Source organism: Phycodurus eques, chromosome 19, assembly GCF_024500275.1.
Source record: "Phycodurus eques isolate BA_2022a chromosome 19, UOR_Pequ_1.1, whole genome shotgun sequence".
Taxonomy (NCBI): Eukaryota; Metazoa; Chordata; class Actinopteri; order Syngnathiformes; family Syngnathidae; genus Phycodurus; species Phycodurus eques.
Genome location: NC_084543.1, coordinates 545,698 through 573,615, shown reverse-complemented (window position 1 = coordinate 573,615; position 27,918 = coordinate 545,698). Strand labels below are relative to the sequence as shown.

The window sequence follows — 27,918 nt, the reverse complement described above, 5'->3', positions numbered from 1 at the left end:
GTTGCACAACAAACTCAAACTTCATCCTCCCAAAACCGAGCTGCTCCGCGGCGGCTAACGTGGAACGCCGGGCGTGTCGTGGTCCAAATTCGCACACAAACGCTCTCCGCTCAAGATCTTGCTCAGGGAGAACCGAAAGAACTCCCAACAACTTCCATCAATCCCTCCGCTTTGCAAGACACATTTATTGTATATTGAAGTACAGAAAGAATCAGGAAATAAATACTCAAATAAAAATGAAATCAATTCAACACTGAAATACACACTGCAAACAACAACAAAAAACGACGACATTTTAAATTGTATTTATTTTTAATTGAATATCATATTGAAACAAACGGTCTGCAGCCAGGTCGGCGTTGCAAATGAGAATCTGTTCTCAATTGCCTTGGGTAAACGCGGACATGAATAGCCAACAGTGAAATAATTACATGAATAAATCATGCGTGAAATGAGGCAATATTGAAATAATTCAATAGTGTGAGCATGAAACAAACACGAATGGTGAGATGATTAAATCAATTAATATAGAAATAACTAAATACTGGAATAATTCAAAACTGGAATATCGAAATAGTGAAAGAATTCAATCTTGAAATAATTAAAGAAATCAATGAACACTGGAATAAATAAATATTCAAATAATGAAATATTTCATGGTTTATTGAATTATGCATTTACTGAATTTTGCCACTCAAAGTACAATTATTTAGGATGGAGACTTTCTGACATCTAGTGGTGACCATTGTACAAACAAACCAAAAATCTCTTAATTGAATCTAAAGTCACAAAAGATTGTGCGTGGCCTAATCATCGGGAAGAAAACAATGTCTGCAGATCATTCAAAACACAAAATGACATTTTCCTCGGATTGTTTTCTTACAGCAGCACGGTGAGCGATTGGTTAGAGCGTCTGCCTCACAGTTCTGAGGACCGGGGTTCAATCCCCGGCCCTGCCTGTGTGGAGTTTGCACGTTCGTAATATATATATAATATATAATATATATATATATTATATATAATATATATATATATATATATATAATATATATTATATATATATATATATATATATATATATATATATTTGTCATCCCAAAAATCTGCAATGCTTTTATTTTGAAGGCCTAGCCAATATGTTGCGCTGAGGTTTGCCGTGTTGCTGAAGCGACCGCAGGCGGGAGGGTCGTCGTCTCGTAGAATGGTGACGTTAGCGTTTTTTATTGTGTAAAAAGTGCAACAATGTAAAACATTGTAAAGTGTGTAAAAATGTGACAAAAGGTGTTTTGTGTCAAAAGTCAAATGCAAAAAGTCTTTTATTTATTGTTATTACTTAAGTAATAACTGAAATAATAGAAGAAAAATATATTTAAATTTTTCTTCAAAAGTCTATGAATGAAATAATATAAAGTATGTGAAAGTGGTGTATTCAGTGTGCAAAGGTGTGAAAGTGTTTTTAGGTCGATAAAAAAGTGTAAAATAATAGAAAAAAGTATTTTGACAAAGTGTGCGGAAAGCATTTCAAAAGTGCAAAAAAGCGATTGAAAGCTCTTTTTTTTCGTGAGTTTCTAGAGCGCTCGTGATGTCTCAGGCTTCACTGGCGCCCTTTTGGCGACGCTGAGAGTTTAGGATTCGAACATCGAAAACTACTTGAGGAAGCTACTTTTGTTTAACTACTGTTTACTTACCCGTCCACTTTACACTCTTTTTGAAAAATGTCGTATTTTAACTGATTAAACTATCGTATCTTTTGACTTTATACTCTTGAAATGTTTGTTTGACAACCAAAGCGGTGAACACAAAATGATCAACGAGCCAATTAATGAAGAGCAACTTGGACAGAACTGAAGGGACATTTGCTTTAATGCTTACATGCGATTCTTGCGTTATATCGTGTACGCGGGGGGGAAGTCGGCGGCCGCTCAAGCGGACGTGTCGAAGAGCCTGTCGATCATGTCCTCCACCTCCTCCGGACGGTACTTGTGGTACTTCTCCGGGTTCTTGGTGAACGACAGGTTGGCGCATCTGGAACGCGAGGTCATCGCCACAACGCCATCAAAAGTGGCAAAAGAAGTGCGGGCTTGGAAAAAGGCCGTTTTCAACGTGTATTTAAAAGTGCGTAAAATTTGTAAAAACAAAAAACACTTTCAAAAACGTGTGGCAAACGTTGGAAAATATGTTTCTTCAAGAGTGTAAAAAGTATATTTAAAAGGTGCGGGTAAAAAAATGGCGAAGAAGTGCAGGTAAAAAAAAAATTGGAGCATTTCTCTCTAAAAGTTTTTTTTAAGAGAAAATAGTATTGTGTCGAAAGTGTGAAAACAGTGTTCAAATCTACAAAAAGGCAAAGGATGTCAAAAATGTGAAAGTATCAAAGGGTGTAAAAAGAAATATTTAAAAAGTTTTAAAAGATGTTAAAAGAATGAAAACGAAAGAACGTGAAGAAAAGTTTGAAAAAGTCCAAAAAGAAAAAGTGTTAAATATCCCAAATTTTCTTCTTTTTCGGAAGTGTAAAAAGTGTTTTCAATGGTTGGTGTTTGAGCGCGTGTCGTTCGCGTGTCACGTGCGTGCGCGTACCTGTGCAGGAAGCTGGCGTAGGCGTCCGTGACTTCTCTCCTCTGAGCGAGTCGGATGAAGTCTCTCTGCTCCTTGTCGGGAACGGCCCATCCCTTCTGGATCTTGCACAGATCCTCCAGACCCTCGTTGAAACCCTAACACGCACACACGCGCGTTGTCACACACGCACACGCACACGCACAGCCCGCGCTCGGTTCGCCCACCTTGAACTTGTCCTTGATGACTTGCCGTTCTTTGTCCTTGAGCTGAAAGAAGACGGCTTCGGTTACCAAGGCAACGCGGCAATCATTCCTACGATTCGTATCGCGCGCGGTTATCGGCTTCGCCGCCGACCTTGGCGCCGGGCTGGAAGACGGGAAGGTTTCGCTCGCTCAGGTGCTCCGTCACCTTCAGCCAACTGACAGGAGCGCGAGCGGGAGACCAGAGTCCGGGCGGAGCGCGGCGACCGAGAAGAAAGACAAGGAGGTTGGACTGCGCGATGAATCGCTTTGATTTCAGCTTCTCGTGATCGGAAAAAAACCTTCTCATGAAAGAAAAACGCTGAATGCGCCAAACGGTGGGCGTGGCGTGCATACGTAGGTTCCTACGTTGCGAAGGCACCCTGAACGCAGCGTGACGTATGTTCTTCTGCCCTCCCCAGTTGGAGTCGACTCAAAAACTAAACCCGCAACTAAAACAATGACACACATTGTCGATTTAAAAACAAGACATAGTTTGTTGTAGAAATGTCGCCAGCTTAACGCTAACACTCAATGGAAAACCCTGTTGACAAATTAGCATGAGAGGGATTTCCTTTCAAATAACAAATATACTCGCACACAAATGCCGTAGTAACATCATACACACAAGTCATATACAAACACTCACTGGCGTATATTCTTCCTACTGGAGCTTCCTGATTTTGGAAAAGATGGGCTTGGTTTTCAAGCGGAGGGCTCGTGTGAGCGGAGATTTGGGTGAGACAAGGAGAAGGACTTGCGGTTGAACTCAGCAGAGACTGGAGCGGGAGGACATTTTGCCTCAATGCGTCACGGTCCTCACGAGGTAGCGGGACGGCTACAGTGACCCACCGCCACCGTGCCGCCTTGCTTTTTATCACTATCATTTCAAGATATTATTATTTTACTTGCCACTAATATATATTTGTTTTTCAACCCACGACCTCACAACTGTGAGGCAAATGCGGCCCCGCCTCTGCGGAGTTTGCATGTTCTCGCCGCGCCTGCGCGGCTTTTCTCCGGGCACTCCGCTTTCCTCCCGCATCCCAAAAACATGCGTGCGAGGTTGACTGAAGACTCGAAATTGCCCGTGAGTGCGAATGTGAGTGCAAATGGTTGATTGTTTCTATGTGCCCTGCGATTGGCGGGCGACCGGTTCAGGGCGTACCCCGCCTCCCGCCCGAAGATAGCTGGGAGAGGCTCCGTCACGCCCGCGACCCGCGTGAGGAGAAGCGGTACGGAAAATGGATGGGTGGATAATTCATTTGCTGGTTGTTGTTTTAAGTTATATTTCAAGTTGAGTTTTGGTAGTTGAATAACAACTACGTTTTAAAATCAATGAATAGTCTTGTTTAATCCTAATTTCAATATCAATCAAAATCATCGCCATTATTCTTTTTTCCATAAGCGCCCAGCTCGAAGAGGAGGAGGAGGAGGAGGAGGAGGAGCTCGTACCTGCGTTGGTACGCGTGAATCTGTTGCTCGATGAGTTCTCGGTATGAAGTCTCAGCTCGCTTCTGAGTCACCGTCACCAACTGGATCAGATCGGACCTACGCGCACAAATGCGCAGATGCAGATCACGCCATACGTGCGTGTGCGTGTGTGTGTGTGTGTGTGCACGTGTCCTGACTTTTGCAGAGACTTGAGGATGTAGTTGTAGTTGTTGTGGAGGAAGATGGCGCTCAGAGCGGGATCCTCGTACACTTTGGACTTGCTGAGCAGGTTCAGCTGAAGGTTTCCCAGAACTTTACCTAACGTGCGACACACACACACACACACACACACACATGCTCGTCAGCGAGTGCGCGCCCCCGTGTGTGCGTTTGTGTGTACGTACAGATATACGTGCTGAGGAGGCGCTTGTTGAAGTCCGACGTGTAGCTGCTGGATGAAGAAGTCGACTCTGGGAAAGGCACGCGCATACGCAGCATTAGCCGTTGCCACGGTAACCGCCCCGCCCACTCAGTCACCACGACCCATGTTGCTGCGGTACCACAAAGGCCTCTGGGGGCGTGCTTACCTCGGGGGTCTAAAGGGATATTGTAAGTGTCCCCCAGGACTAAAAGGGGGGCACCCACCCCGACAGAAAGGAGAAGAAGAAGAAGATGTTAGTGCACAGGAAGTAGAAACATCAGCAGGGAGAGTCACGGGGGGAGTGTCACGGCCGCCCGTCAGACGGGAAGTGGCATGCGGCAAGGGGAAGCCAAGCAGCGAGTGGAAAGAGACGACACGTCATGAGTTTGTGGAGGAAGAAGATGAAGAAAAACAGGAGGAGGAAATATACAGCAAGACAAAGGGTCACGTCAACACAAAAGTGGCGGGTGAAGCACGTTCACGCAGCAGCACGCGCGTTTGTCCACACGGGGGCGGCAGAGGGCGGATGCTAAAGTTGCTAACGCGCGTACCTTGTGAGGCCAACATGGCGCCGGCCGTCTCGTGGAAGTCCAGCAGCTGCTGCAGGAACAGGATGGCCTGCAGGGGGAGACAGAGAGACGGACAGGAAGCGGACGGACAGGAAGCGGACGGGACAACGGTCGCGCTTACGTTGCTGGTCAGCTCGTGCACGGTGCCGTCCTTTGGCATGTTGTACTCCTTGTCAGGATCGTTCTGACGACACACAGAGAAGAGGATGAGGAGGAGGGAGGGCCAGGAGAACGAGAAGGAAGAGGGGGAGGAAGAAGTGGAGAATAGGGTCAGGGAAGAGAAGAGGAGAAGGACGAACGAGGGAGGCCGAGGATGGAGAAGAAGAGAATGAGGAAAGGAGGATGAAGATGAAGATGAAGAAGGGGAGGAGCTGATGAAGGAAGGCTGCCGTCGTGCCTTGATGCTGTCTGCGAACTCCTCCAGCGCTTTCGCCCCGATGTTCTCCATGGACGTGATGAGCGCGGGCAGTTTGTTCTTGGTGCTCGCCGCCGTACCCTGACAACGAGCGACAGGCAGAGTCAGCCGGAGCGCCGACCGGAGCGCCGGAGCCGCCCACCTGCAGCGTGGCGTCAAAGTGGGCCTTGTTGCTCTTGAGGTGCCGGAGGATGGGGAAGATGGTGAGCACGGCCGAGTAGTCGTGGCGGAGGATGGCGCGGCGGGCCGCGCACACGATGTTGTCGCCCTCTGCCATCAGGCCGTCCAGGGCCTCCTGCGGGCGCCACAACACGTGTGCGCATACGTCAAGTGCATCTGAAAACCGGTCACAGCGCTTCACTTTGATCCTCATATCGAGAGTGGAAGCGAGGATTCCCGCGGTTCGGCGCCCGCGGACTCACCGATCTGTGGATTTTCTTTCAATTGTTTTTCCGTTTTTTTGTCGGGAATCGACCCCGAAGATGCTGAGTGTCGGTTTATCCCCGCTTGGTCAAGATTTTTGGGGTTACAAAAAATTCAATGCACTTATAATGGCCGTCAATTATCGGCCGATTTTTGCCCGTTCCGGTCCCTATCCCTCGCCGATAGCGGTGCTCCACTGTATATGTTAATGATACCGCAAATGCTTGAACCCGACTTTTCGGCTTTCGAACCCCCGCGATTACCCACATATCACGCTACCACATTTTCACAATCTATTTTTTCTGAAGGATTAAAACTACTTTGAACCTCGTGGGGATAAATTCCACACCCAGCCGCCATACGTGATGGGGAGACGCCGCAGATAAAAAACATGAGAAACGAGTTGAACTCAGACTTTGTGCAACAGATGGATCATGAAAAGTGAGGTGGCAAAGAAACGCTTCAAACGTTTAAGGGCCGATTTGCTATGAAGCGCAGATTTGTGTGACAGACAAGCAGATACTGCATGTCCGGCAAAATACGGGCCTCAGTAGGCGAAGCGCAATAAAGCGGAAGACGAGCGGTTGGCGACGTGTGCGGTGGCGCGGGCGGGCACCTGTATGAGCGAGTCGAAGGTCTTCTTGTGGTGGTGTTCGGGGATGATCTCGCTGAGGAGGGCGTACTCGCTCTGCGCCAGCTTGACGAAGGCGCTGATGCAGTGGATGTACGAGTCCATCTCCACGTCCAGAGCGTCATCTTTACCTGACGAGCACACGGAAACTTTCAGCGGCGTACACGCGTATCCGACGCGGCGGGTACGCGTGAAAGTACGGCGCCGGAGCCCGTGACGTTCTCTAAGCGGGCGCACCGAGCGTTTCCGTTGTCGACAGTCCTGAGACATTGCTTGCGGGCATTTACGCGTTTTTCCCCCGCAAATGCTTGCTTCCAATGTATTTGTTCTTTTTTTTTTTTTTTTATTCTGCCACAAATAGCATAAAAAAAGTACTTCACTTCGTAGTAATTCACACCTCACCAAAAGTGTTTTCAATTTCCAATATTAATAGTTTAAAGTGCAAATAGAACACAAACGACGATTCCCAAATCAATAAATATAATTCAAAATCATCTTGCAACATGTTTTACAAAAACACAAAATGTTTTTACTTTGTCGGTACTTTTCCTTCTTTAGTCTTGACTAGTTCTTGTAATGTTTTTACTCACCTGGATAGTACTTTGAAAGTGCTCTATCAATACATATAACACATTTTAATACATTTTTTATGATGAAATGGTTTAGAGATTTGGCTTAAAATATGCAGGATTTTACTGCGATTATAGATCTGTAATACAATACAAAAAAAAAGGAATTGTTGTATTCAAATAAATGATTTAACAGTTTACGTGTATTTTTTATTCAGTCATCAAATTAACACTATTACATATAAATTTGACACTTTTTAAATGATTAAATAATTGGTTCATCATAACTGGATTATAAATTTATAAATGAGAATGATCTTATTATGAATTTGTACTTTTTTTTTCATTTAAAGACAGTATTCACTCCTTCAAATCATTCATTCAATTTATCTCATTAAGAATGGTGTGAGTTAGTGTAAATAAATCAATATTTTAAAAATAATTTTGACACTTCAAATGATTTATGGAATAATTGATGAATTGAACATAGTTTACACACTCATTTGAACTTAAACGCCAACGTGGCCCTCGAGCACGAAAGTAGGGTAGGCCGGCCGCCGGGGGCCGCCACTCACCTGGGGGGCCGCCGTGCTTGTCGGCCAGAGCGTCAGAGGTGCGTCTGACCCGCGGGTCGTGATCGTAACCTGCTGAGATGGACCTCGTCAGACCGGGCCGGCGCGACGAGGTCCCGGAGGAGGGGGGTGGGGGGGGTGGGGGGGGGGGGGGGGGGGCAAAACTAAACACGGCCCGCCGGGGGAGGGGGGCGGGGCTAATGTGAAGGCGCGTTACAACAGCTTCGCGACACCGCCGAAGCCCCTTTCACCTCGACTTTCCGGGAAAGGGACCGTCACAAGCTGAACGTGGAGACGGCGTTCGGAGGAAGGGGAGGAGGAGGACGATGACAAGAAGAGGGGGAGCGAGGAGGAATAGGAGTTGGAACAGGAAGAATGGTACGGAGAAGAGGAAGAGCAAGACAAGGTGGAGGAAGGAATGAGCAAGGGGTGGGGGAAGAGGAGAAGGGTGGGGTAGGGATGAAAGGAGGGACAGAGGGAGGAGGAGGAACAGAAAGGAAGAAAGGAGGAAGAGGAGTGTGAGGAAAAGGCTCTGTTGCATCACTGCCACAACATACGTCAGACGCGAGCAAATTGGACGGTCCGCTTTCACAGGAAAGTCGTCTTCATGGCCGGTGTGAAAGGGGCTCAAGTCCCAGTCCTAAGTCCCAGTCTCAAGTCCCAGTCTCGCGTCCGAGCCTTGTGTCTGAGTCTTAGCGTTTGAGTCTTACGTCCGAGTCAGCGCTGTTGTGAGGCGTCACTCGACACCATAACACCAGAAGAAGAAGAAGAAAGAGAGCCGAAGAAGAAGAGGACCAAGAGGAAGAAGTGCATTGGTCGGTTACCTTCCAAGGGTACGAGGTTGGTGCCCCCCTTTTTGCCATCCAGCCCATGCTGTGAGTACTGTTTCAGAAGGTTCTGAGCCTTGCGAATGGTCCCTGGAGGGACCCCAAGAGGAGGAGGAGGAGGAGGAGGAGGAGGAAGGTCAGCAAGGTCAGGAGGGTCCCGACAGCCAGGAAGAGGAAGAAGAGGAAGTAGAGACAGCACAGCCGCCCGGTGAGAGATGAAGAACACCAACACAACACCGCAATAGCCCGACACGACCGCATGCCGCCAACACCGCCGCACCAAGACTCAAGCACAAGTGGCGGCGCGAGGTTCTGTACGGTTAACTTTTCATTTTCACGACGACGACGACAAGGACGATGACTCATTTACAGTGAACCCTCGTTTATCACGGGGGTACGTTCCAGACCCGCCGGACTGGTGAAAATGCGCAATATAGAGAAACCAAGGAAAAAGATTCCGCTTCCGCTATCACCCTCTGCTGTACGTACGTCACGTGACCAAACCCGGAAAACACGTTAGCAGAAGAGCACAACGTGGTACTACACCGAAGGCGCACAACTCCAAATTCGTACCTGCCCGCGCACTGGAAAAATACAGGGGGGAAAAAAGATGGCTTCAAAATCTGCACTCTATTTAGCAAACGATATAAGCGCGATATCGCGGGGGTTCACTGTATTTCTTATTAGCACCATTTCAGTTCACACACACACGCACACAAAAAGCGTCGTCACCATGACGACTGAGGTGGTCTCCTAGCAACAAACAAGCGTCGTCCGACTCCACAACACGCTTGAGAGGAAAGCACCAAGGGTTAATCACATGGTTACAACACGCACACACATACACACAACATAACAATTATACAGTACATAAACTGGACGTCAACGCCGTATTGGATGTGGCAAAATGCAGCAATTCGTCTGCTTCTAGTAGCACAACTAGTTGCACGAGGGACAACTGCTACCAGTGGCATTATAAAATTAACTAGTTCACATCGAGCGTGTCCCTAGTAGTACTACGAGGAAGCGGATGCCATCTATTGCACAGCTTTGCCTCACTCGTAACCTATTTGTTCTACTAGTGCGCAGAAATTTCATACAGTAGTGGAAGGCTCTAATGTAAAAAAAAAACCATCACGAGTAAGAAATTGTTATTCTACTAGTGAGCTGAATTGTCTTACTAGTGAAGACAAAGAACACACTAGTACATGGGCAATTCGGCACACTAGTAGGACATGGAATAAATGCTCAAACAACTCGCCATAGTGAAACAAAAGTGTGCACTAGTTGACACACTCCCGGTCCATCCGTCCAGCCATCCATTGTCCATACCGCTTCTCCTCACCCGGGTCGCAGGCGTGCCGGCGCCTCTCCCAGCTATCTTCGGGCGAGAGGCGGGGTACACCCTGAACTGGTCGCCAGCCAATCGCAGGGCAACCGTGGGCACTCCCATTCACACCTTCAGGCAATTTAGATTCTTCAATCAACCTAGCTTGCATATTTTGGGGATGTGGGAGGAAACCGGAGTACCCGCAGAAAACCCACGCGGGCACGGGGAGAACATGCAAACTCCACACAGGCCAGGCCGGATTTGAACCGTGACCTCAGAACTGTGAGGCAGATGTGCTAAGCGGTCGCCCACCGTGCCGCCCACACTACTGGTGATTTTAGAAATTCTACGAGTTAACAACTAGCGCTTCACTAGTAGTACTACTGGCAAGCAGATGTCAACTATTGCACAGCTTCGTCTCACTAGTAACATGGAGTTGTACGAGTGCACCCTTGTTGCACTAGGAGTGCGCTAAATCGGGTTACTACTGAGGACAAAGAGCGTACTACTACATGGGCAATTCAGCGCGAAAGTAGGATATAGTGACCTTTGATTGCACTTTGTTTCAGACCGATACCAGTACAGGTGCTCACAAATACCGATTACTGATAGCACTAGTACTTTTGAGACATACAATTGCAATTATCACAATGACAGATAATTGTGACCAAAGTCCTTTCTTTCTATCTTTCGTTCTGACGCGCACGATGATTCGCCGACATGTCAAAACGGCCGCGGCGTAGCGCCAACGACTGGCGAGGAGGACTTACTCCATATCAGATTAGTTTTTTTTTGCCTTAAGTATCGGCGGCCTTCACAAGTAGCGGATACACTGAAATAAGGCCGGTGTCGGCCCAGGACTGTGCGCACCCATCGCGAGTAGGATATGAAATAAAGGCTCAAATGGCCTGCCGTAGGCATTGGTACCAATTGCACGGCCCGCCACCGCCACATCCAACACGGCGAGATGAGGCGTCGCGGGACGAGCGGGCGTCCTACCGGGCCTCTTGGGAAGCTTCTTGGTGGGAGTGTCTTTGCGCTTGGCCTGGACGGCGGGCGAGTAGAGGGCGCCAGACGAGGCGCTGTTCTTGCGGAAGTGCTCCTTCAGACCTTTGATGGAGCGGTCCAGCTGGCTGGAGCGGATCTGGAAGTAAACTGTCATGAAGTCTGCCAGAGAAAGAAAAACAAAACATGCGTAAGTCCAACAGGTAGTTGAAAAAACAAAAAGTGACTTATTATTTTGTTATTTTTTCGCTTCCAATGTTCATTTCATATTTTTCACAAATGGATACCATCGGCCGGTCCCCATGTGGGTCTGAAATATTTTCAAATGATTGACCAATCTAACGTTTTGAAAACGGCTCAATCTCGTTGACCATGCGATGTTTTTTGCGACATCCTATAAAATTGGGTTTGGCGATACGAGGTTTCCGCCCGACGCCAGGAACACGAAGCGTGCTAAACAAGCTAACGTGGCTTCGCTACTGCTCATTGCCAAACTGCTGCTTGGCATAAACATAACGCATTCATGATGATTTAAATTGAAGATTAAAAATCAGTTCTGGTGCCCATTTTCTCAACTCCATATTTTTAAGCCGCTTTTTCGATTGCCAATAGAAAACGGACAGAACGACTGATACGCGGATTTGGAAGACGAGGAGGAGGTAAAAAAAACACCAGGAGAACCTTGATTGCGTCCGTATTCCACGAGCCAGCCGCCGATGCAGATGATGTCGTGGAGGACGGCTTGGGGCAGGTGCTCGAGCACCACGTCCTCCTGCATGTCCAGCTCCTCGTCGGCGCCGATGGCGTCCAGGATGAGGACGGGCGGCACCGGCTTGCTGTAGCGGGTCAGCAGGCTGCGGAACTCCGCCTCCAGGAGCTCCTTGCCCTTCTCCAAGCGGCCTTTCTGGGGCGGGACCACGGCCACACCGGCGTTTACGCAACATTCTACTACGGCTCGCCTTAAAATAACAACTCCCGTTTTATCACAAAATAGAAAGTATTATTTTGAATCCATGTTTTTACCACTTCACTTATGGGGGGGAAAAAACAACTAATGAAAAAGACAATTCAAAACAACGTTTGGTTTTGGATTTCTTTCCCTAATTAGGGTGGGAGAGGTTGCTGTGAAAATACGACAGCAATTGCCTCTAGATGCCAGACGATGGTGGCAAAGCACTACTTTAGTCTAAATAAAGCTCTTCAACGCCAACATTGTTCCATGGCACCGAGCTGCCACACGACGGCACCAGAGCGCTACTTTTACTGCTCTGGGTGAATGTGCGACTATACAGGGGTAGACTTTGTCGCAACCGAACGTCTGCGTTGTGAGAAACCGCAACAACAACAACAAAAGAAGCCCTAAACTGGAAGCCATTAACAAAAGTGTCGCCGTTGGCCGTACCACGGTGTTGAGTTCGGGGCTGTCGGGATTGTTGTCCTGGAAGTACTCCACGGCCTTCTGGATCTTGGCAATGCAGGCCAGATACTCGTCCAGTCGGCCCGTCGGTCTGGAACGCAAACACGTCGGCGTCGGGACAAGAGAGAGCCGCCCGCTCCCGAGAGAGAGCCCCCCCTCCTCACCCCTCCCTGATGATGCGGTCCGTGTCCTTGGCCACGTGGTAGTAGCTGATGACGTGGTCCATGCAGGACAGCGTATGGTCCACGTTCTCCTGCAGACGCTGCAGGTTCTCCGTCTGCTTGTGGACCGGAATGATGGAGTTCTCCAGCTGCATCAGGCGGCTCTCGAAGGACGACAGGATGGACACCTGGCCAAAATGCGCAAAGACCACACGCACGTGCTCTTACGCCTCTTGACGGATCCGTCAAGAGGGGCTCGCACAAGATTGTCTTCTGGGACAACAACAAAAATGTTTCTCGCTTTTTCCGTTCTTGAGCAAGCACCAGTAGAACACAGGTTCAGCAAAAACATTGAGCGGCGAAAACAAGCTTTTTGTAAAAAGTAACATCTCAAGTGAACTTGGTATTTTTTTCTTTTTTTATGGCAGAATAAGAATTGTTTATTTACAGATATACCACTAAGAAACTGAAACTGGTGAGCAACGCTGACTCAGCGCACGACTCCAGCTGAACGTGCGTGGTCTTCTTTACGTGACGTTCCTCATTCACTCCACGAACTGCGTCATCTTTTCTCACGATTGCGACACACTTTCTACTACCCACCGTCACACATATACTGTTTATAAACCACGTCTGTGCACTCTATTCAGGTGTGAGAAGCCTAAATTTGTGCAACTTCAAACGTGTTGGCATTTCTCTGGCTCATTATCGACGATTCACCGCCGAGTCTTCATCTTCTCCTTAAAAGCTGCGCTGATCTCAAACCAAAAGCGGCACAACGCCGCCATCTACTGACGCCTGTTCGTCATGACAGTGATCCCAAAGCTTGAATTTCACATACAAGCTGAGCGAGACCCTCTTCCACGCCTACCCGTTGAAAAACGGGTATATTGGGCGACCGGTTGACTTCGAGTTGACCAAGAGAAACGTCCGCCCTTGGTGCCAAGTCATTGGCTGAGAAACTGGACGGAGGCGTGGTTATTATGTTAATTAGCCACGTTGTGCCATCGCACACAGACACATTTTCAGAAAGTACATTAACTTGGTTGACAAATTTGACATTTGCCCCCTCAAGCGCACCTACCGTCGTTACCATCACGTTAGGGTGAGCGGAAACTTATTGGTGCAAAACCCAACTCCACACGGACAAATTCAAACCATGAACCCCACAAGTGTGTGGCAGACGTGCTCACCGCTAGGTCACCGTGCAATTTCCGCAAAAAGTTCCAGTTAAGCAGTTGTGCTGTGTGTGTGTGTGTGTGTGTGTGTGTGTGTGTGTCTGACCATGCCATTGGTCAGCTGATCACTCTTCTCCAGGTTCTCGCGGATGAATGACAGCGTCTCTTGTTCCTGTACAAGAAGACACGGAGTCACGTCTGTTTAGCTTGTAAAATGCACAAAATACCCAAAACCTGTAAGAAACATGTCTACTGTAAAGTCGTCCCCAGATGTGACGTGGAGTCTGTCTGTTTTGCGTCTGATCAGAACCAAGAAAGCGCGTGAGACCTGTTTGAGTTTCTCCTCAATTTCTCTCTTCCTGGCGGACGCGTCCTCGGTGGGAATCATCGTGGCAACAACCCCCCCCCCCCCCCCCCCCACCAAGGACGACCACCTGACGGTTCAAAGCGACAAATTTGTCCCCTGAGATGACTAAATTCCACAATATTTGTTCCGAAGATTGCGTCGTGATTGGCGAGGTAGCTCAAGCTAGTTTAAGTTTGAGACACTTCCGGGTTCAACTTCAATGTCAACTTAAAGGTTTGCTTGATATGAAAATTAAGGTACGCTACTTAATTGCTTTAACTAATTAACTGATTTCAATGACAAGTGAATAAACTGCTGTTACGATTCATCATCTGTGACCAGGCATTTCTAATTGTTGTAGCGTGTTTATTTCCAATTTTATTTTATTTTATTTTGAAAGAACAATGATGGTCTTTGTTCCGACAGGAAGCGTTTCTCTACTTCAGACATGTTACGCTCTTGTGTACATTTTAAACGATTAAAAATCATTTTCTAACCTAAGTTGCTGGCACTAGTTTTAACTATGTGATTTTACCTTAGTGATAAGCTGATAGTAAAAGCGACACAAATACGATCGTGTACAATTCCGAGTGTGCATGCAGTAACCAGCTCCTCCACATGGGGCCGCCAATTCAAGCGAATGGTCATGTATAAAAAGTACATGCAAACAACGCGGTATTTTTTTAATGCCGGTGTAAACACAATGTAAGACATTTAATCATATTACTACGATTTTCATAAATAAAGTTCTGAAAGGTATATGCACAAAACTGTTTTTTTTTTTATATAAATAATGTCTTGATAAACAACACAACAACTTTATCATACACACTGAAGCGTTGGAGTCAGGGGGAAATAAAAGGATATTTTCATCAGACAAGCAACACAAATAAACAACTAAAAAAGAAATTAAAATCAAAACCAAAACTGTGTTTTGCATTTGTAGTGGAAATGAACTCCGAAGCAGAAGAGTCGCCACACTTTAAGATTCCTCCTCTTTGGACAGAGTCTGCGGTGGAAGCAAACACACGGGTCAACTTGTTACAGGAAAGGGGGGGAAATTAAAATCAATCAATTGATAAATCAACCAATCACCTGTTTGAGAAACTGCCTGCCAAAGTAGTTTGTGGCCATATTTTTGAAGTCCGTCTTCCCTCCCACTTTACACCTGACGTATCCGTAGAGGTTGGCTCCTTGCAGCACCAGCCCCATCAGCACCACAGGCTGCACGCACGACCGACACATTCCCATCAGCTACATCACCGCAACGACAACAACTCAGCTCGAAAATTTCCGCGGGAATTTCGAACGGGCCTCCCGACTCTTGCAAGTCTGAAGGCCGCATTTGTGGAGGCGTTATGGGCAGTTGCGTTGGCCCTGTGGAACTATTTTAAACTTTGTTCTCAATAAGAATGAAAATATTTGGATTGTCTAGTTTCAAATGAGTACAGAAGGTATGTGTGTAGTAAAAAAAAAAAAATAATAAAAAAAATATATATATATATATATATATATATATATATATATATATATATATATATCGTTTTTCCAGCTTTTATTTTGAAAAAGTGCACAGTTTTTGGAATGGGAACGAGCTGAACAGTTTGAAGTTGGAATGGTTTCAATCTGTCAAGAAATGTGGTAATTACAGGTAAAAATAAAACATTTCTTAATTTTAGCCTTTTCCACCCCTTTCACTTTCTATAGCACTTATGCAGACTTATCGATTATTCAAGTCATCGTTAGTTGCAGCCCTAGGAATGAGAATGAGCTGCATCGTTTGAAGGGTTTGACTCGATCAATTAATGTTGGAGGAAGAGGAAATGATATGAAAAGTGTTGAATGTGGACCTCGTGGGCAGCCCGTTTATTCTCAATGGGAGTCTATACGTAGTTTTTGGGAAACTGTGTCGTCGCTACGGTAACACAAAATACTTTTTAAAAAAAATAGTTCCGATCCGGGTCCGGCACAGTTAGCGATCGTGCTTGCCCATCCGGAGACTCACAAAAATAATAAACGCCCCCGTAATACCGCTGTGGCAGCCTCACCAGCCACTTAATGTTGAACTGAAAGAGGGTGCTGAAGGCGAAGAGCACCCACACCAGCGGGCATACGATCAGACCCAGCCAGAAGATCCGAGATTCCGAGTCTGAAATTTGCCTTTTCCTCATCCCCTGAAGAAAAGGAAAAATGTCGTCAGCGGCTGGAGAGCGCTCTTGACCTTTTGGCGTGCTCGCAATCACGGTCGTCACCTTCCGGGACTCGAACACCCAGTGACTTTGGCCATCCTCGTCCACTTGGTTCCACCACCTCAGCGCCACCATCAGTCGGCCAGTGATGTTCTGCGCACGCACACGCCATTGACGAGTCATTCACTCACACACACACAAACGGGCAAACACACGCACACACGGGCCCCCACCTTGACGGTCCAGAAGTCACACGAGAGCAACAGGATGATGGCCACCATGCCACCGATGAACCCGTTGCTGATCCTCTCGCAGAGCAAGTAGACCAAGCTGGCACAAACCCTGAAGAATAGGTGGAAGAAGGACGCCACCGGATGCCTGGAAACGTCAGCAGCGTCGTCACATCACCATCACCATCATCATCATCATCATCATCATCATCATCCCCATCCCTTCTCGACCAACCAAAGTGACTAACTTCATGTTTGTCCTCTTGGGCAATCTTTGGCCGGCGTCCTCCTCGGCGTCAAACAGAGAAACATCTTCATCGTTGTTCTCCTGAGGGACCCAAAAGGAAGGAAGACACAAATCAGCTTGAAAAACATGACAACTTCACTGCATGCCCAAATAAGGCATTTTTACTTTTTGCCCCCCGTTTTCTCAAACAAGAAACCTCCAAGTTGAATGACTAAACGATTGTTTTGTTTTGTTTAACTCTGGGGGAAAATGCAAGCTCGAGTTTTAGAAAGCAGAATTCAAAACACGACATTTTCTAACGTTATGTTGCGTCGTTTAATAAACATTAGCTTGCTAGCTCACGAGCTTCTTCAATAGGTCAGTCTCCTCAAAACGTTATAACCATCTCTTTTCATTAAAAACACACACAAGCTCTCTTCGGAAACATTTAAATGCTCACTTACGTCTGTTAGCATGTTGACAGTCGAGCTAACACTTCCTGCTTACATGCTAATTAGGAACACGTCAGTAGACGTCACGTGACTTGTGCGTGAATTACGTACTTTCAAGTAACGGACGGACGACCAAATAGACTGTGGGAAAATACTATTTTTATGTTGTACCTGTTTTCATTAAAACAAACACAAAACGTGTTTCTTACGTCTGTTTGCATGTTGAGACTGGCGCTATCACTTCCTGGTTACGGATTAGAAGAAGATACGTGCATAGGTATGAATTTGTAGATAGGACAAACAACTTGATTTAACGTTCCATGCCGACGGCGACGCTAAGCCAGGGAGGGCAAAGTCGTCAGCGCATTCCATGTGTGTGAACGACAATTAACCCAAAAGACCAAGAATGCAATGCGGTACATTGTGAAGGATACTGTTGTGTAAAACGCCGTACAGGTACAAAGGAACTGGGACTTCCTTTCACGTGAAAAAGTATTAGTATAAAAGTTTTGCGCTGTATTTACCAATTGCGTTTCTTAATAGCGTATGCTTTGGCATTGACAAAACAGTAGTGCTAATGAAAATCGGTTGAGAAATGAGCACGTTACCACGACTTAATTTTAGTGTCCATACTTTTCCTTCTATAGGAATGACGACCTCTCCAATATGGCCGTCACGTAGGCACGTTGGATAGCCCGGCTGCCACAGCGCGGGGCGTGTCTAGTGTTATGTCGATTACTGTCATACCGTGATACTCACTTTCAACTGTGAAAAAGTTTATCAAATTAAATAACAAAAAAATAAAATAAAACAATTTAAAAAACATAAAACAAAATAAGTTAAAAAGAAAACAAATATAAAATAATTATAATTATATAAAAAAATATATATATATATTTAAAAATATATAATTATAATTATACAATATGTGATTAACTGAGACTTTGATGACTTTTGTAGATGCTGGAACATAATGAGTTTATCAAGAAACTAAAAGTACAAAATGTCATCGCTGTATAATTGTTGTTTGTATCATCTTGAAGCTGAATCTTTCTTTTATTCATAAAACAATTTGAAAAAAGAGCTGCTTTGCTAAAAATGAATAAAGATCCATTTGGGAGTGTAAACTATTTCATGAGTTCATTCCAGGTTCACGTATGTTAACGTCAAACAATTGACTCTGTTCATCGCCATGTCAAAAATGACATACAAATATAAGTTTATATGCACACGCGTTCTTAATTTCTTGAGTTTCTTTGTCCTTGAAGGTTTGCGCACGGATGCGCATTCGCAGCAATTCCACGCAGAGACGCAGAAAGCGTTGGGCGTGCGGCGACAGGATAGAAATGGAGGGACACTTCCCGCCCCGTCACAATAAGCGTCACACGCGGCCGGAAGCTTCCGGGAAGACGGAATGGCGCCGCTTCGCCTTTACGGAAGAGGGACGCCGTTAGAAGGGGACGTGGGAGGAGAGGGGCTCTTGAGGGGCAAGGGCTCGCCGGGCGGCACCAGAACCACCACGTTCTCCTTCTTGGACAACCAGAAGGCGGGATACAGCGGCTCCAGGAACTCGGCCTCGTAGCGGTGGATGAGCGTCATGACTTCGTCCACGCCGTAGAAGGCCAGGAGGCCTCGGGCGGAGTCCACGTACACGCCTGCGGAAAACAAGGCGGAGCATTTAGGCTATAGCTTCGATGTCCACCTTACGAGCGGGATCTCAAATCAATCCTAAAAGAAGTAAAAGGAGCCTTTCTTGGTCCCGAACAAAACCAAATATTCAAAGATCGATTGGCATACATGACAGTGTGCGTGTGCACGGAGTGATTGGAAAGGACTTGTCGTTTATTTCTCAACTATAATTCTTACAAGAAATGAACACGAGAAGAAAGTGTATTGCATGGAGTTTTATTTCAAATTTGATATGGGCGCCGGTTTGTCAAGCCGCAGGAACTGATCTCACAAGGAACACACACACACACACACACACACACACACACACGGCGTATATCCATTTTCTGTACCGCTTTTGCTCACGCGGGTCGCGGGCGGGCTGGAGCCTATCTCAGCGATGTTCGGGCCAGAGGCGGGGTACACCCTGAACTGGTCGCCAGCCAACCGCAGGACACAATTAAACCAACAACCACTTCATTTAGAGTCTTCCATCAACCTAGCACACGCATGTTAATGGGATGTGGAAGAAAACCGGCTCACCCGGAGAAAACCCACGCAGACACGACGGGGAGAACACGCAAACCCCACACAGGCGAGGCCGGATTCGAAGCCGCAACCTCACAACTGTGAGGCAGATGCGCCAACCCGTCGGCCACCGTATGCATGTGTGTGCGTCGATCAAATATATGAAGTGTATCTGTAGCGGCAACGCCGCAAGGTGTTTGTGTTTCCATACATACCGACACGCGTGAACTTCCTCACGCTGAGGGGCGTCTCCACGCCGCTGTGCCAGGCGGAGAAGTTCCGGCCGTTCCAGTGCAGGCACCAGGAGAAGTTGTTGCCGGTGATGCAGCTTCTGCTGTCGCCGCCTTTGCGCTGGATGCTCTTGTAGGCGAGGCCCACGTGCGTGCCCTCGCCGCCGATGTCCGCCTCAAAGTAATGCCGGCCCAGGTAGAAACTTTCGGCGGCCAGCACTTGCCGCCAATCCCGGAAGCGCTCGGGGAGGTCCGGGTAGGAGTGCTGCCAGGGCGTGGTGTTGGTCACCTTGCGGTTCTCTTCGGTCAGACGCAGGAAGACGTGAGCCGTGTCCGCGTCGAAGCTCACCTGAGCGCCGTCTACGGGCATAAGCGACAAATGTCAACAGCATTTTGTTGTTACATTGGCTGTTTGTGGGGGGGGGGGCAATTTGAAATGTTGAATATTAGGAGTAGAGAGCTACAGAAGCGTCTTGTTGCCGCACCAGAGAAAAATAAAAAGGTCCGGCATCAAATTCAATTTGTTGTTCACAATATACATGATCAATTACTGAGGCACCGGATATATCAGGATAAGACGAGCTGACTGTATGCGATTTTCACAGTCAAAATGGCCTCGTGGGAGAAAGCAGAAGTCTAATGTGGAACATGAAAAGCGGTGAAATGTGACGGCCGAGAGGCCGTTTGGGTAGAAATGTGAAAAAGGGCAGCCGTCTTTGGCTTCTTCGCTCTCCACTTTGTATTTATTTGACGACACTTCCGCCTCATTGTGCCGCTGCTTTTCTTTACAGCAGCGTTGTTGTTTGCCAACACCGGCGAGGAGACTTTGGCTTTCGTGCGGCACACTTACACTTGAGGAAGTCCGCCCGCGTGACGGGCTCGGGAACGCCGGCGTTGTGTTTGGCCGAAACGACGGCCTGGACCGTCGTCTTGATGCCCATCTTGTCTGAAAAGCAAGCGCACACTTTCTCACACTTTGGCCGCCCGCGACACTTCTGGCAAAGCGTCCCTCCGGCAGCGCTGACATATTGTCACATCCCCAAATCAATCAAGTCTTTCTTCTTTTTCTACCACAAAATGATTGCAAATTATGACAGTGATAAATTCCTATTTTTCAGAGAATGTTGTCAGATTTTTGGAGAGAAGTAAGGCGTCCTTTCCAGATGAAAAAGCCTAACATTAAAGTAGTATGATTTAAATCCACTTGGACTTTAATATCATAATATTGGGTTAACTTTATTCTTTTAAAAGCACAACTATCCCCCCCCCAAAATATATGTTCTGTTTTTGTAAAGATAACATCTTTGATATACTGAAAAACATGCAACTTTATCCGAATAACATTCCATTTTTCACAACGTTACATCCTATTTTTCGAAAGCTTTTCATTCCTACGTTACACATGGTGTTGGCGGGTTGGTTGGCATTTGGATTGTAGTACCAGCATAGGTGCTAAATGGTACTTCCGTGACGCCCTCTGGTGCTAAATAGCAGCCAAATGCTTCCTGGGCTTGTACATACGAATAGGGGAACTGCTTTTAGGTACGATTTGGCACCAGAATGGATGCTAAATTGCCAAATGACGATCTAAAAGCATGATTTAAAAGTACGTACCCACAAGCGCTTCCCGTATGCATACAAGCCGAAGAAGCATTTGGGTACTGCGGAGAACTTCTTCATGCGTTGCAGAGGCATCGGATTGGGCCAAAACGAAGCGACTGGGACGCAGCTGAAAATTCGGGTCCGCTTGACCTCCATTCAACCTTTGCCAATGACCGCGACCTGGACGGCTGACAATCTCGCAACGAAATATTCGTGCTTTGTCACCGGGGCGACGAGACATTTTTGGACGGAGCGTCGCCCGTGACACGCAGGCGGAACATTCCACACTTGTGAGAACACGCCTGCAGAGGTTCAAGCTGTGTTGGGAATCACTCACTTCTTCCCAAAACACCAGACAGGGATTTGTATATTGCGGACCGAGACAGATCAGAACATTTCCGCCAGATATCCCTTTGTAGTGATTCGCGAGTCAGGAATGAGTGAATTGCATTCGGAATCATTCCCAACGCCGTAATCACGAGGTCAGGATTTCTCTATAGCAGATCTAGTTAGTTGCCAAAATGTCGACTCTAAGTCCCTCAACAGCGATCGAACCATCATTCACTCGTTTCCTACTCTTGGATCACATTGTCGAGATTTTAATCTCATGGACTCCATATTTGACTCCAGAGTCCATAAAGCCAACGGAGTCCAACTAAATAATCACCGTGTTGCTAATCACCGACTCGGTCCTAACTTCCTAAACCTTAGACAAGGATTTATATATGCAGTAGTTGACTCTGAAGCTGAAACGATTCATCGAGTAACGACTAATATAGTCAAGAGTGGGTAGGGTCAGAACGCTTTGTCGGTCTTTGCGCCCGTGGGCCCAAACTCACCGGCGTTGCACGTCTCGCGGACCTTGTCCATGTAGGACGTGGCCAGCGCGGCGCACAGCTCCTGCGTGGCGTCGGCGATCACGCGGCCGACGGAGTTGAGGCCATCCATCAGTCCGATGTACACGCCGGGCAAGGAAATGTCAGACGCGTCCTTCTTCCACTCGGAATACTCCTGGATAGAGAGTTCTTCTTCGGTCAAATTCGCAATTTCTTCTTTTGGGGCGTTGACAACGAGAAAGTATATTCGAGAAACCCACGCAATGTAGACGACGTGTGTAAATTCCGAAGAGAAATACGCCAAGAAATTCATCAAGACGAAAAACACTGCGCTTGAGTGGAGAAACTCGACTGCGGGAAAGCGGAAATGCGCATTAAAGATTGCACTTAATGCTCATGTGAATGTTTTTCTAATTGCGCTTGGTCATTCGTGTATCTGCTGTGTTGACAATTATTTCGCATGGGTTTTCAAAATATCCAGGCACGTCCCATTTCAGAGTTGCGGAGCTCAGTGCGGTACCACGTTGGGCCACAACAGGCCGGGCAGCACTGAGCTCTACTGGGAAACGTGCGGTGGAATTAAGAGCGAGAAGAAGAGGCGGAGAAGGGCCCCACCTCAGCTCCAGTCAGAGTCGTCGTTTCCACTTGGCAGAGAGAACACATGCCCGCGCGTGTTAATGTAGCGCTTGATTTTACCATCACATCAATGCTCATTTCTGTTAGCTCGTCTATGGTGTTTTGCATTATATGCTAGCATTAGGCTAGCGTACTTTCGTTCGACAAAATGAGAGCGTGAATGGAATGAAACATTTGGCTGCTTATAGATTGTAGCACGATGGTCTGGTCTCCTTGTACAGCGAGTGGACGAAAAGACCGACCGCCAGGGCAATAGCAGACTTTTGTTCGACAAAACATTTTGGTCTTTCGTTTTCTTTCGTTTTTAGGTGTCCGTTTTACAGCAAACCTCAACTGGGAGTGAGCAACAAACAGCTCGAAGCAATTTCAGTTCTCTTGAACGGTCGACTGCGAACTATTAAAAAAAGATCGCTTTTTGGGTGGTCTCTAAATCGCAAATGCAAATGTTCTCGACATTGCGAGGCTTGCGAGCTTCTCGGTTACCTGCAGGAAGTCCACGTCATTCTTGTGGCGCGAGATCTTGTCCACCCGCGCCTGCGTCCTCTTGAGCTCGGCGCACCTTTGCTCCAGGTGGGCGCGGATGCCCTCGGCCTGCCCGAGGGCCTGCTTCTCCTCGCCCTCCAGGACGTCGCCCACCTCCCTCTCGGCCTTCTCCACGGCCGCCCGCAGCTGCTCGAACTGGGCCCGGATGACGGCGCGCACCTCGGTGACCGACTGCCGGATGGAAACGGCGTTGAGCTGCAGCTTGTCGATGGCGTTCTCTGCCGCCGTCACGGTCTTGGTCATCTCGCCGCGTTTGGCCCGCAGCTCCCTCTGCGGAACACAAGAATTCCTCAGGGAGTTTCCCCACCTGGGGCCGGCCCGCGACTCTCCGACACACCGGCGAGAACGCGGGTGTCAAACTCAAACTCGCGCCATTATTTTCCAAGGCCCGCTGAAGCAAATCGGCGTGTCTGCTTCATGTTTCTTGCTAAATGTATTTGTTCTCTCTCTTTTTCCAGTTCTTCCCTTCCTGACTCCTTGACTGCTCTTTGAGGACTCGCAAAATCTTCTCAGCCTTTCCCTATTGAAATGGAAGCGAATGCTATCGGTCTGTTGCAGCCCACTGCAAAACAAAACAAAAACCCCAAAGTTCCTTTGGGGTTTCTTTTCCAGAACAATTGTACTCAACAATATTGTACTGTTTAAAAAAAAAAAATAACACACCCACTGATAACATTTGCGCTCCTCGTAACTTGCAAACACGGAAAATGTGAACGCAAAACACAGCTGCGCCTTATGTTTTGTCCCTTTTTTTTGGTTTGTTTGTTTTTTGTTTTTTAGGCAGCGCTTAATGGTACATTGGCGGCAATGAGAATTGAAAGTGACAGGTATGATGTCGAGCGTGAATCAAAACGAGTTTGACACGCCGGTGTAAACAATCCTGGGACACAATTTGAGGTACAATCCTCATTTAAGCGTGCGTGTTGTCGGCGGTTACGTGAGGTCAGCGACTGTCCGAAGCGACGCAAATAGCCCAAGCTTGATCTCGCCGCGTGAGCCGCAGGGTTGTGTTACCGGAGGCTTCCGTGCACTAAACAATCACTGGAGCTAACAATCAAACAATCAATCCAAGAAAAACGCAATCACACCGTCAATCCACTTACCAATAAATCAAACAAAGTAACAATCAGAACAAGATAAAGTCAAATTGGACTCCGGTTCTTTCTTGTCTTCTCTTTCAGCTTCTCTTCTTCTTATTCCACCGTGCCTTAATGTGAATTTACTCACTGCATAATGTCGTTTTGTTTGAGCGTAGCGTTTTAAATAGTGTTCATGGCTTTTTATTTTGCAAACACAAAGTTGGAGTTTCACCCCAGTTCTGTTGTTTCTGCCCCATGTAATGACAATGAAGACTCCGACTTAGTCGGTCTTTTGTCGTGGAACTTTTTACGACAGTGAATATGGCAGATTTCTTTCCCCACGGTACGGGCAAACACAAATCTGGAGTTGCGTTGCTTCAGCGCGGTACCACGCGGAGCCACGACGTGCCAGGCAGCACTGCGCTCTACTGGAAAACACGCAGCCTTAACTAACAGCAAGAAGAAGAGACAGAAAAGGTGCCCAACTAAGCTGCCATGTTCGTCGTCGTTCCCACGTGGCAGAGAGAATCTGCCGGTGGGTATAATTGTATGCTCCGTTCGTACGTGTTGTTGAAGTCGCAGTAGTTTGAAGGGTTCCAATTACTGCTACCTCGATGCTACTTTCTGTCTACGGACAGGCTAACACATTACATTATGTGTTAGCATGAATCGAGTGGAGCTTGGTCAGAGGACAGGATATGGTTTGGTTGAACATTTGGGTGTTTCGATATTCCGGTCTCCCTCGCAGCGCATTCGAAGACGGATCGCCATGGCAATAGGATGAGGGCCAGAACGAAACGGTTGGCTTGAACGTTCGGTGCTTCAAAATACAATGTTTGATTCTTTTCGGTCAGTTACGCAGTAAACGACAACAACGACAAAAGACAGCTTGACGTGAGCCCATTCTGCCTCTTACTTGGGTCTTGTTTTTGTTCCTTCAGCACGATGTTATACCACACGCTCCCATTTCTTGACAGCGAGAGAATGAGGATGAGAACAGGCGCTAGGGATCCTTTAAAAAGTCTCTCTTAAAACATGGAAGCAACACACTCGGCCAATGAAGCTCATTGTGATTCTTGAAGCGCACTTTTTTTCCTTTCCTATATCGAAGCGCATGGTCAACGTTCAAAAAGCGCCGAATGCCGCAACGGCCTCACTCCAATATTATGAAATATACGTTTTAGGGACAAAAGCCGTCTCATTCTTGATGAACACGCCGATGTGTGTTCACGCTGTGCTCGGCGTGAAACGCTTAGGAACGACTGTCGTAAAAGCTCGAAATGCGTGACGTGAAATGGCGAAGACGCGTGAGAACGGGGTGGCAGTCGCTAGCGAACGCATCGCAGAAGGAGACAACCCGATGTACAACAATCCATTTTCGACATTTGCTTTTCCCTCGTTTGTCCTTTTTAATGCTGAGGCGAGGCAGGGCAGCGCCCGAGCGCCCTCTATTGGCCAGCCTCCACCACTCAATGAGCTTCAGTCGAACGCGACTCAGTCAATTGTGGCGTGCGGAAGGAGAAGTTGACGTCTTCTCTTTTGTTTTTTTCCTTTGGAGGGCACGTGGCCGTTGCCGCGCGTGCGACCTACCTCGACCCGGCGGCGCGCCTCGGCGACGCGCGCGGTGTCGTGCCCGCGGTGCTCCTCGTCCGCGCAGTCCCGGCACAGGCAGCAGGCGTCGGCCTCGCAGAAGAGCTCCAGAGGCCGCTTGTGGATCTCGCAGGTGCGCCTCTCGATGTCGCGCAGCGGCTCCACCAGCCGGTGGTTGTGGAACTTGGCGTTTTCCAGGTGAGGGCGCAAGTGCGCCTCGCAGTACGACACCAAACACGTCAGGCACGACTTGAGCGCCCGCCGCGGGCTCTCGATGCACGAGTCGCACACCACCGCGTCCTCGGCCAAAACTTGGTCGCGCGCCGCCGCCTCTGCGGAAACACCGCCCGGCGTTAGTCCGTATCCTACTAGTGCCGTGAACAATGAAGAATGAAGCAAAACTACTGCGCTGCAAATCAACGCTCAAATAGTATTGGATACCCTTGATATCCTGCAGAAAGTCCACGTACTAGTACACTCTTTGTCCTCCCGAGTAAGACAAAACAGCGCACTAGTAGAATGACTGGGGCACACTAGCAGAACATCTGTGTCCACTACTAGTCTCACCTTTGGCCAACTAGTACACAATTCCACTCAATAAACCACTGTGCTGCATGAGTAAGACTACTAGGCCCAATTAGTGGGCATGTGTCATACACTAGTAGCCTCCCGGACCCGACTTGTAGCACCAAAATGTTTGTGTCTCACTAGTAACATTCAGTTGTCCTACTCGTGTGCAGTGATGTCATATAGTGGGGACAAAAACATTACTAGTAAGAGTAACAGTCATTCTACTGGTGCACTGAATTGTCTTGGCTTGTCTCGTGAGGACTAAGCGTGTACTAGTACATGGACTCTCTGCTGCACATCAAGGAAACTCAAACTTTTTATTGCATTGCCTTAAAAAGAGGCTACGAGTGTGTGATACATGTCTACCAGCGGGGCCTAGTACTGTTACTCGTGCAGCGTAGTAGTTTACGAGTTCGGTTGATTTCCGGACTAGTAGGCCAAAAGTGGCGCTCGTCGTGGAAAATATTGAAATACATATTTGTTGTATAAGTGTGCATTCCATATCCTTGGTAACCAGCTTAAGGTCTATGTACTAGTACACTCCTTGTACTCTCTAGTAAGACTAGTAGCATATTGAATAAATGCTGAACGAGGTTTAGGGCAAGCCGTTTCTTCAATTTCCATGATTTACAGCTAAAGGTCCACGTACTAGTACACTCCTCGTCCTCACTAGTAAGACAATTCAATGCGCTGGTAAAACGGCTTCTGGGATACAAGTAGAACAACTACATGTTAATAATGAGGCAAAACTGCACTAGTTGACAACTGCGTGCTCCAACGAGTACTGTTAGAGAAATTGTAAATGTACCATGTAGATGTCAACTAGTGCACAGTTTTGCCTCAAAAGTAACATGGAGTTGTCGTGCTCGAATGCCAAAGTTGTCCTACCAGAGCACAGAAATGGCAAACAGTAGTCGAAAAACATGACTAATGAGACGGAGTTGTTCTACTAGTTTGTACCGAAAGAGTGTACTAGTACACGGACCTAAAGCTGGACAGGAAGAATATGGAATAAATGCATAGTCCTCCTGTTTTCCGCCTTCACTAGCACTGTCTTGCTCCTCACCCGGGTCCTTGTCGGGAGCTTCTTCCGCTCGGGGGCGTCCCTCAGGGCCTCCTTCCGGGTCTCCTCCGGGGTTCACTCGGGGGACGGCGTCCTCCTGCTGGGGCTCATCCGGAGCGTTCTCCATGTTGCTGCGCTCCCGCTGGCTGTCTGCAGCGCTTCTGCCTTCCTGACTCGCTAGCGAGGAGCCACACCTCAAACAAGTGAGTCAGAGAGGAGGCGGGGGGCCTTTGGGCCCGGCCCGCCCCGGCCCGCCTCCTCCTCTGCGGCCCCTGGTGGAGCCGGCCCTGCCAAACCGGCTGAGAAGATTCCACTCGCATTCCTGTACTTGTGTGGCAGAGACACACTGGCAGTACCGCAATCACCTCCGAGCTGCCCCACCCATC

The 27,918-nt window shown here is 47.6% G+C and overlaps 3 protein-coding genes across 13 annotated transcripts; all 3 read right to left on the bottom strand.

Annotated features, from left to right (window-relative positions):
- Positions 1-1,845: 1,845 nt before the first annotated feature.
- exoc7 (exocyst complex component 7) lies at positions 1,846-14,663 on the bottom strand. Of its 10 annotated transcripts, XM_061705287.1 has the most exons (21): positions 14,073-14,663; positions 13,851-13,916; positions 12,570-12,754; positions 12,391-12,496; positions 11,670-11,892; positions 10,983-11,150; positions 8,651-8,743; positions 7,830-7,898; positions 6,671-6,816; positions 5,774-5,926; positions 5,614-5,712; positions 5,338-5,400; positions 5,199-5,265; positions 4,814-4,852; positions 4,631-4,696; positions 4,424-4,544; positions 4,248-4,343; positions 2,908-2,971; positions 2,778-2,819; positions 2,575-2,708; positions 1,846-2,025 (listed from the first exon to the last, which is right to left on the bottom strand). In XM_061705287.1, exons 1-21 carry the CDS (start codon positions 14,130-14,132, stop codon positions 1,923-1,925), a joined length of 2,163 nt encoding a protein of 720 aa, XP_061561271.1. In that variant the 5' UTR covers positions 14,133-14,663; the 3' UTR covers positions 1,846-1,922. The 10 variants fall into 10 exon arrangements, with proteins under 10 accessions (XP_061561271.1, XP_061561276.1, XP_061561272.1 ...); XM_061705292.1 differs by lacking the exon at positions 2,908-2,971; XM_061705288.1 differs by lacking the exon at positions 4,814-4,852.
- Positions 14,664-14,759: 96 nt separating this feature from the next.
- On the bottom strand, positions 14,760-17,492 carry tvp23b (trans-golgi network vesicle protein 23 homolog B (S. cerevisiae)). Of its 2 annotated transcripts, none has more exons than XM_061705300.1 (7): positions 17,397-17,492; positions 16,758-16,837; positions 16,513-16,657; positions 16,343-16,432; positions 16,139-16,264; positions 15,186-15,314; positions 14,760-15,099 (listed from the first exon to the last, which is right to left on the bottom strand). In XM_061705300.1, the coding sequence occupies exons 1-7, from the start codon at positions 17,406-17,408 to the stop codon at positions 15,073-15,075; spliced, it is 609 nt and encodes a 202-aa protein (XP_061561284.1). In that variant the 5' UTR covers positions 17,409-17,492; the 3' UTR covers positions 14,760-15,072. The 2 variants fall into 2 exon arrangements, with proteins under 2 accessions (XP_061561284.1, XP_061561283.1); XM_061705299.1 differs by lacking the exon at positions 17,397-17,492 and adding an exon at positions 17,200-17,367.
- A 663-nt stretch (positions 17,493-18,155) lies between these two features.
- trim16 (tripartite motif containing 16) lies at positions 18,156-27,694 on the bottom strand. The gene is made up of 7 exons (XM_061705298.1): positions 27,536-27,694; positions 25,900-26,231; positions 23,171-23,500; positions 22,055-22,226; positions 20,464-20,559; positions 19,599-19,973; positions 18,156-18,842 (listed from the first exon to the last, which is right to left on the bottom strand). Exons 1-7 carry the CDS (start codon positions 27,657-27,659, stop codon positions 18,619-18,621), a joined length of 1,653 nt encoding a protein of 550 aa, XP_061561282.1. The 5' UTR covers positions 27,660-27,694; the 3' UTR covers positions 18,156-18,618.
- Positions 27,695-27,918: the final 224 nt, after the last annotated feature.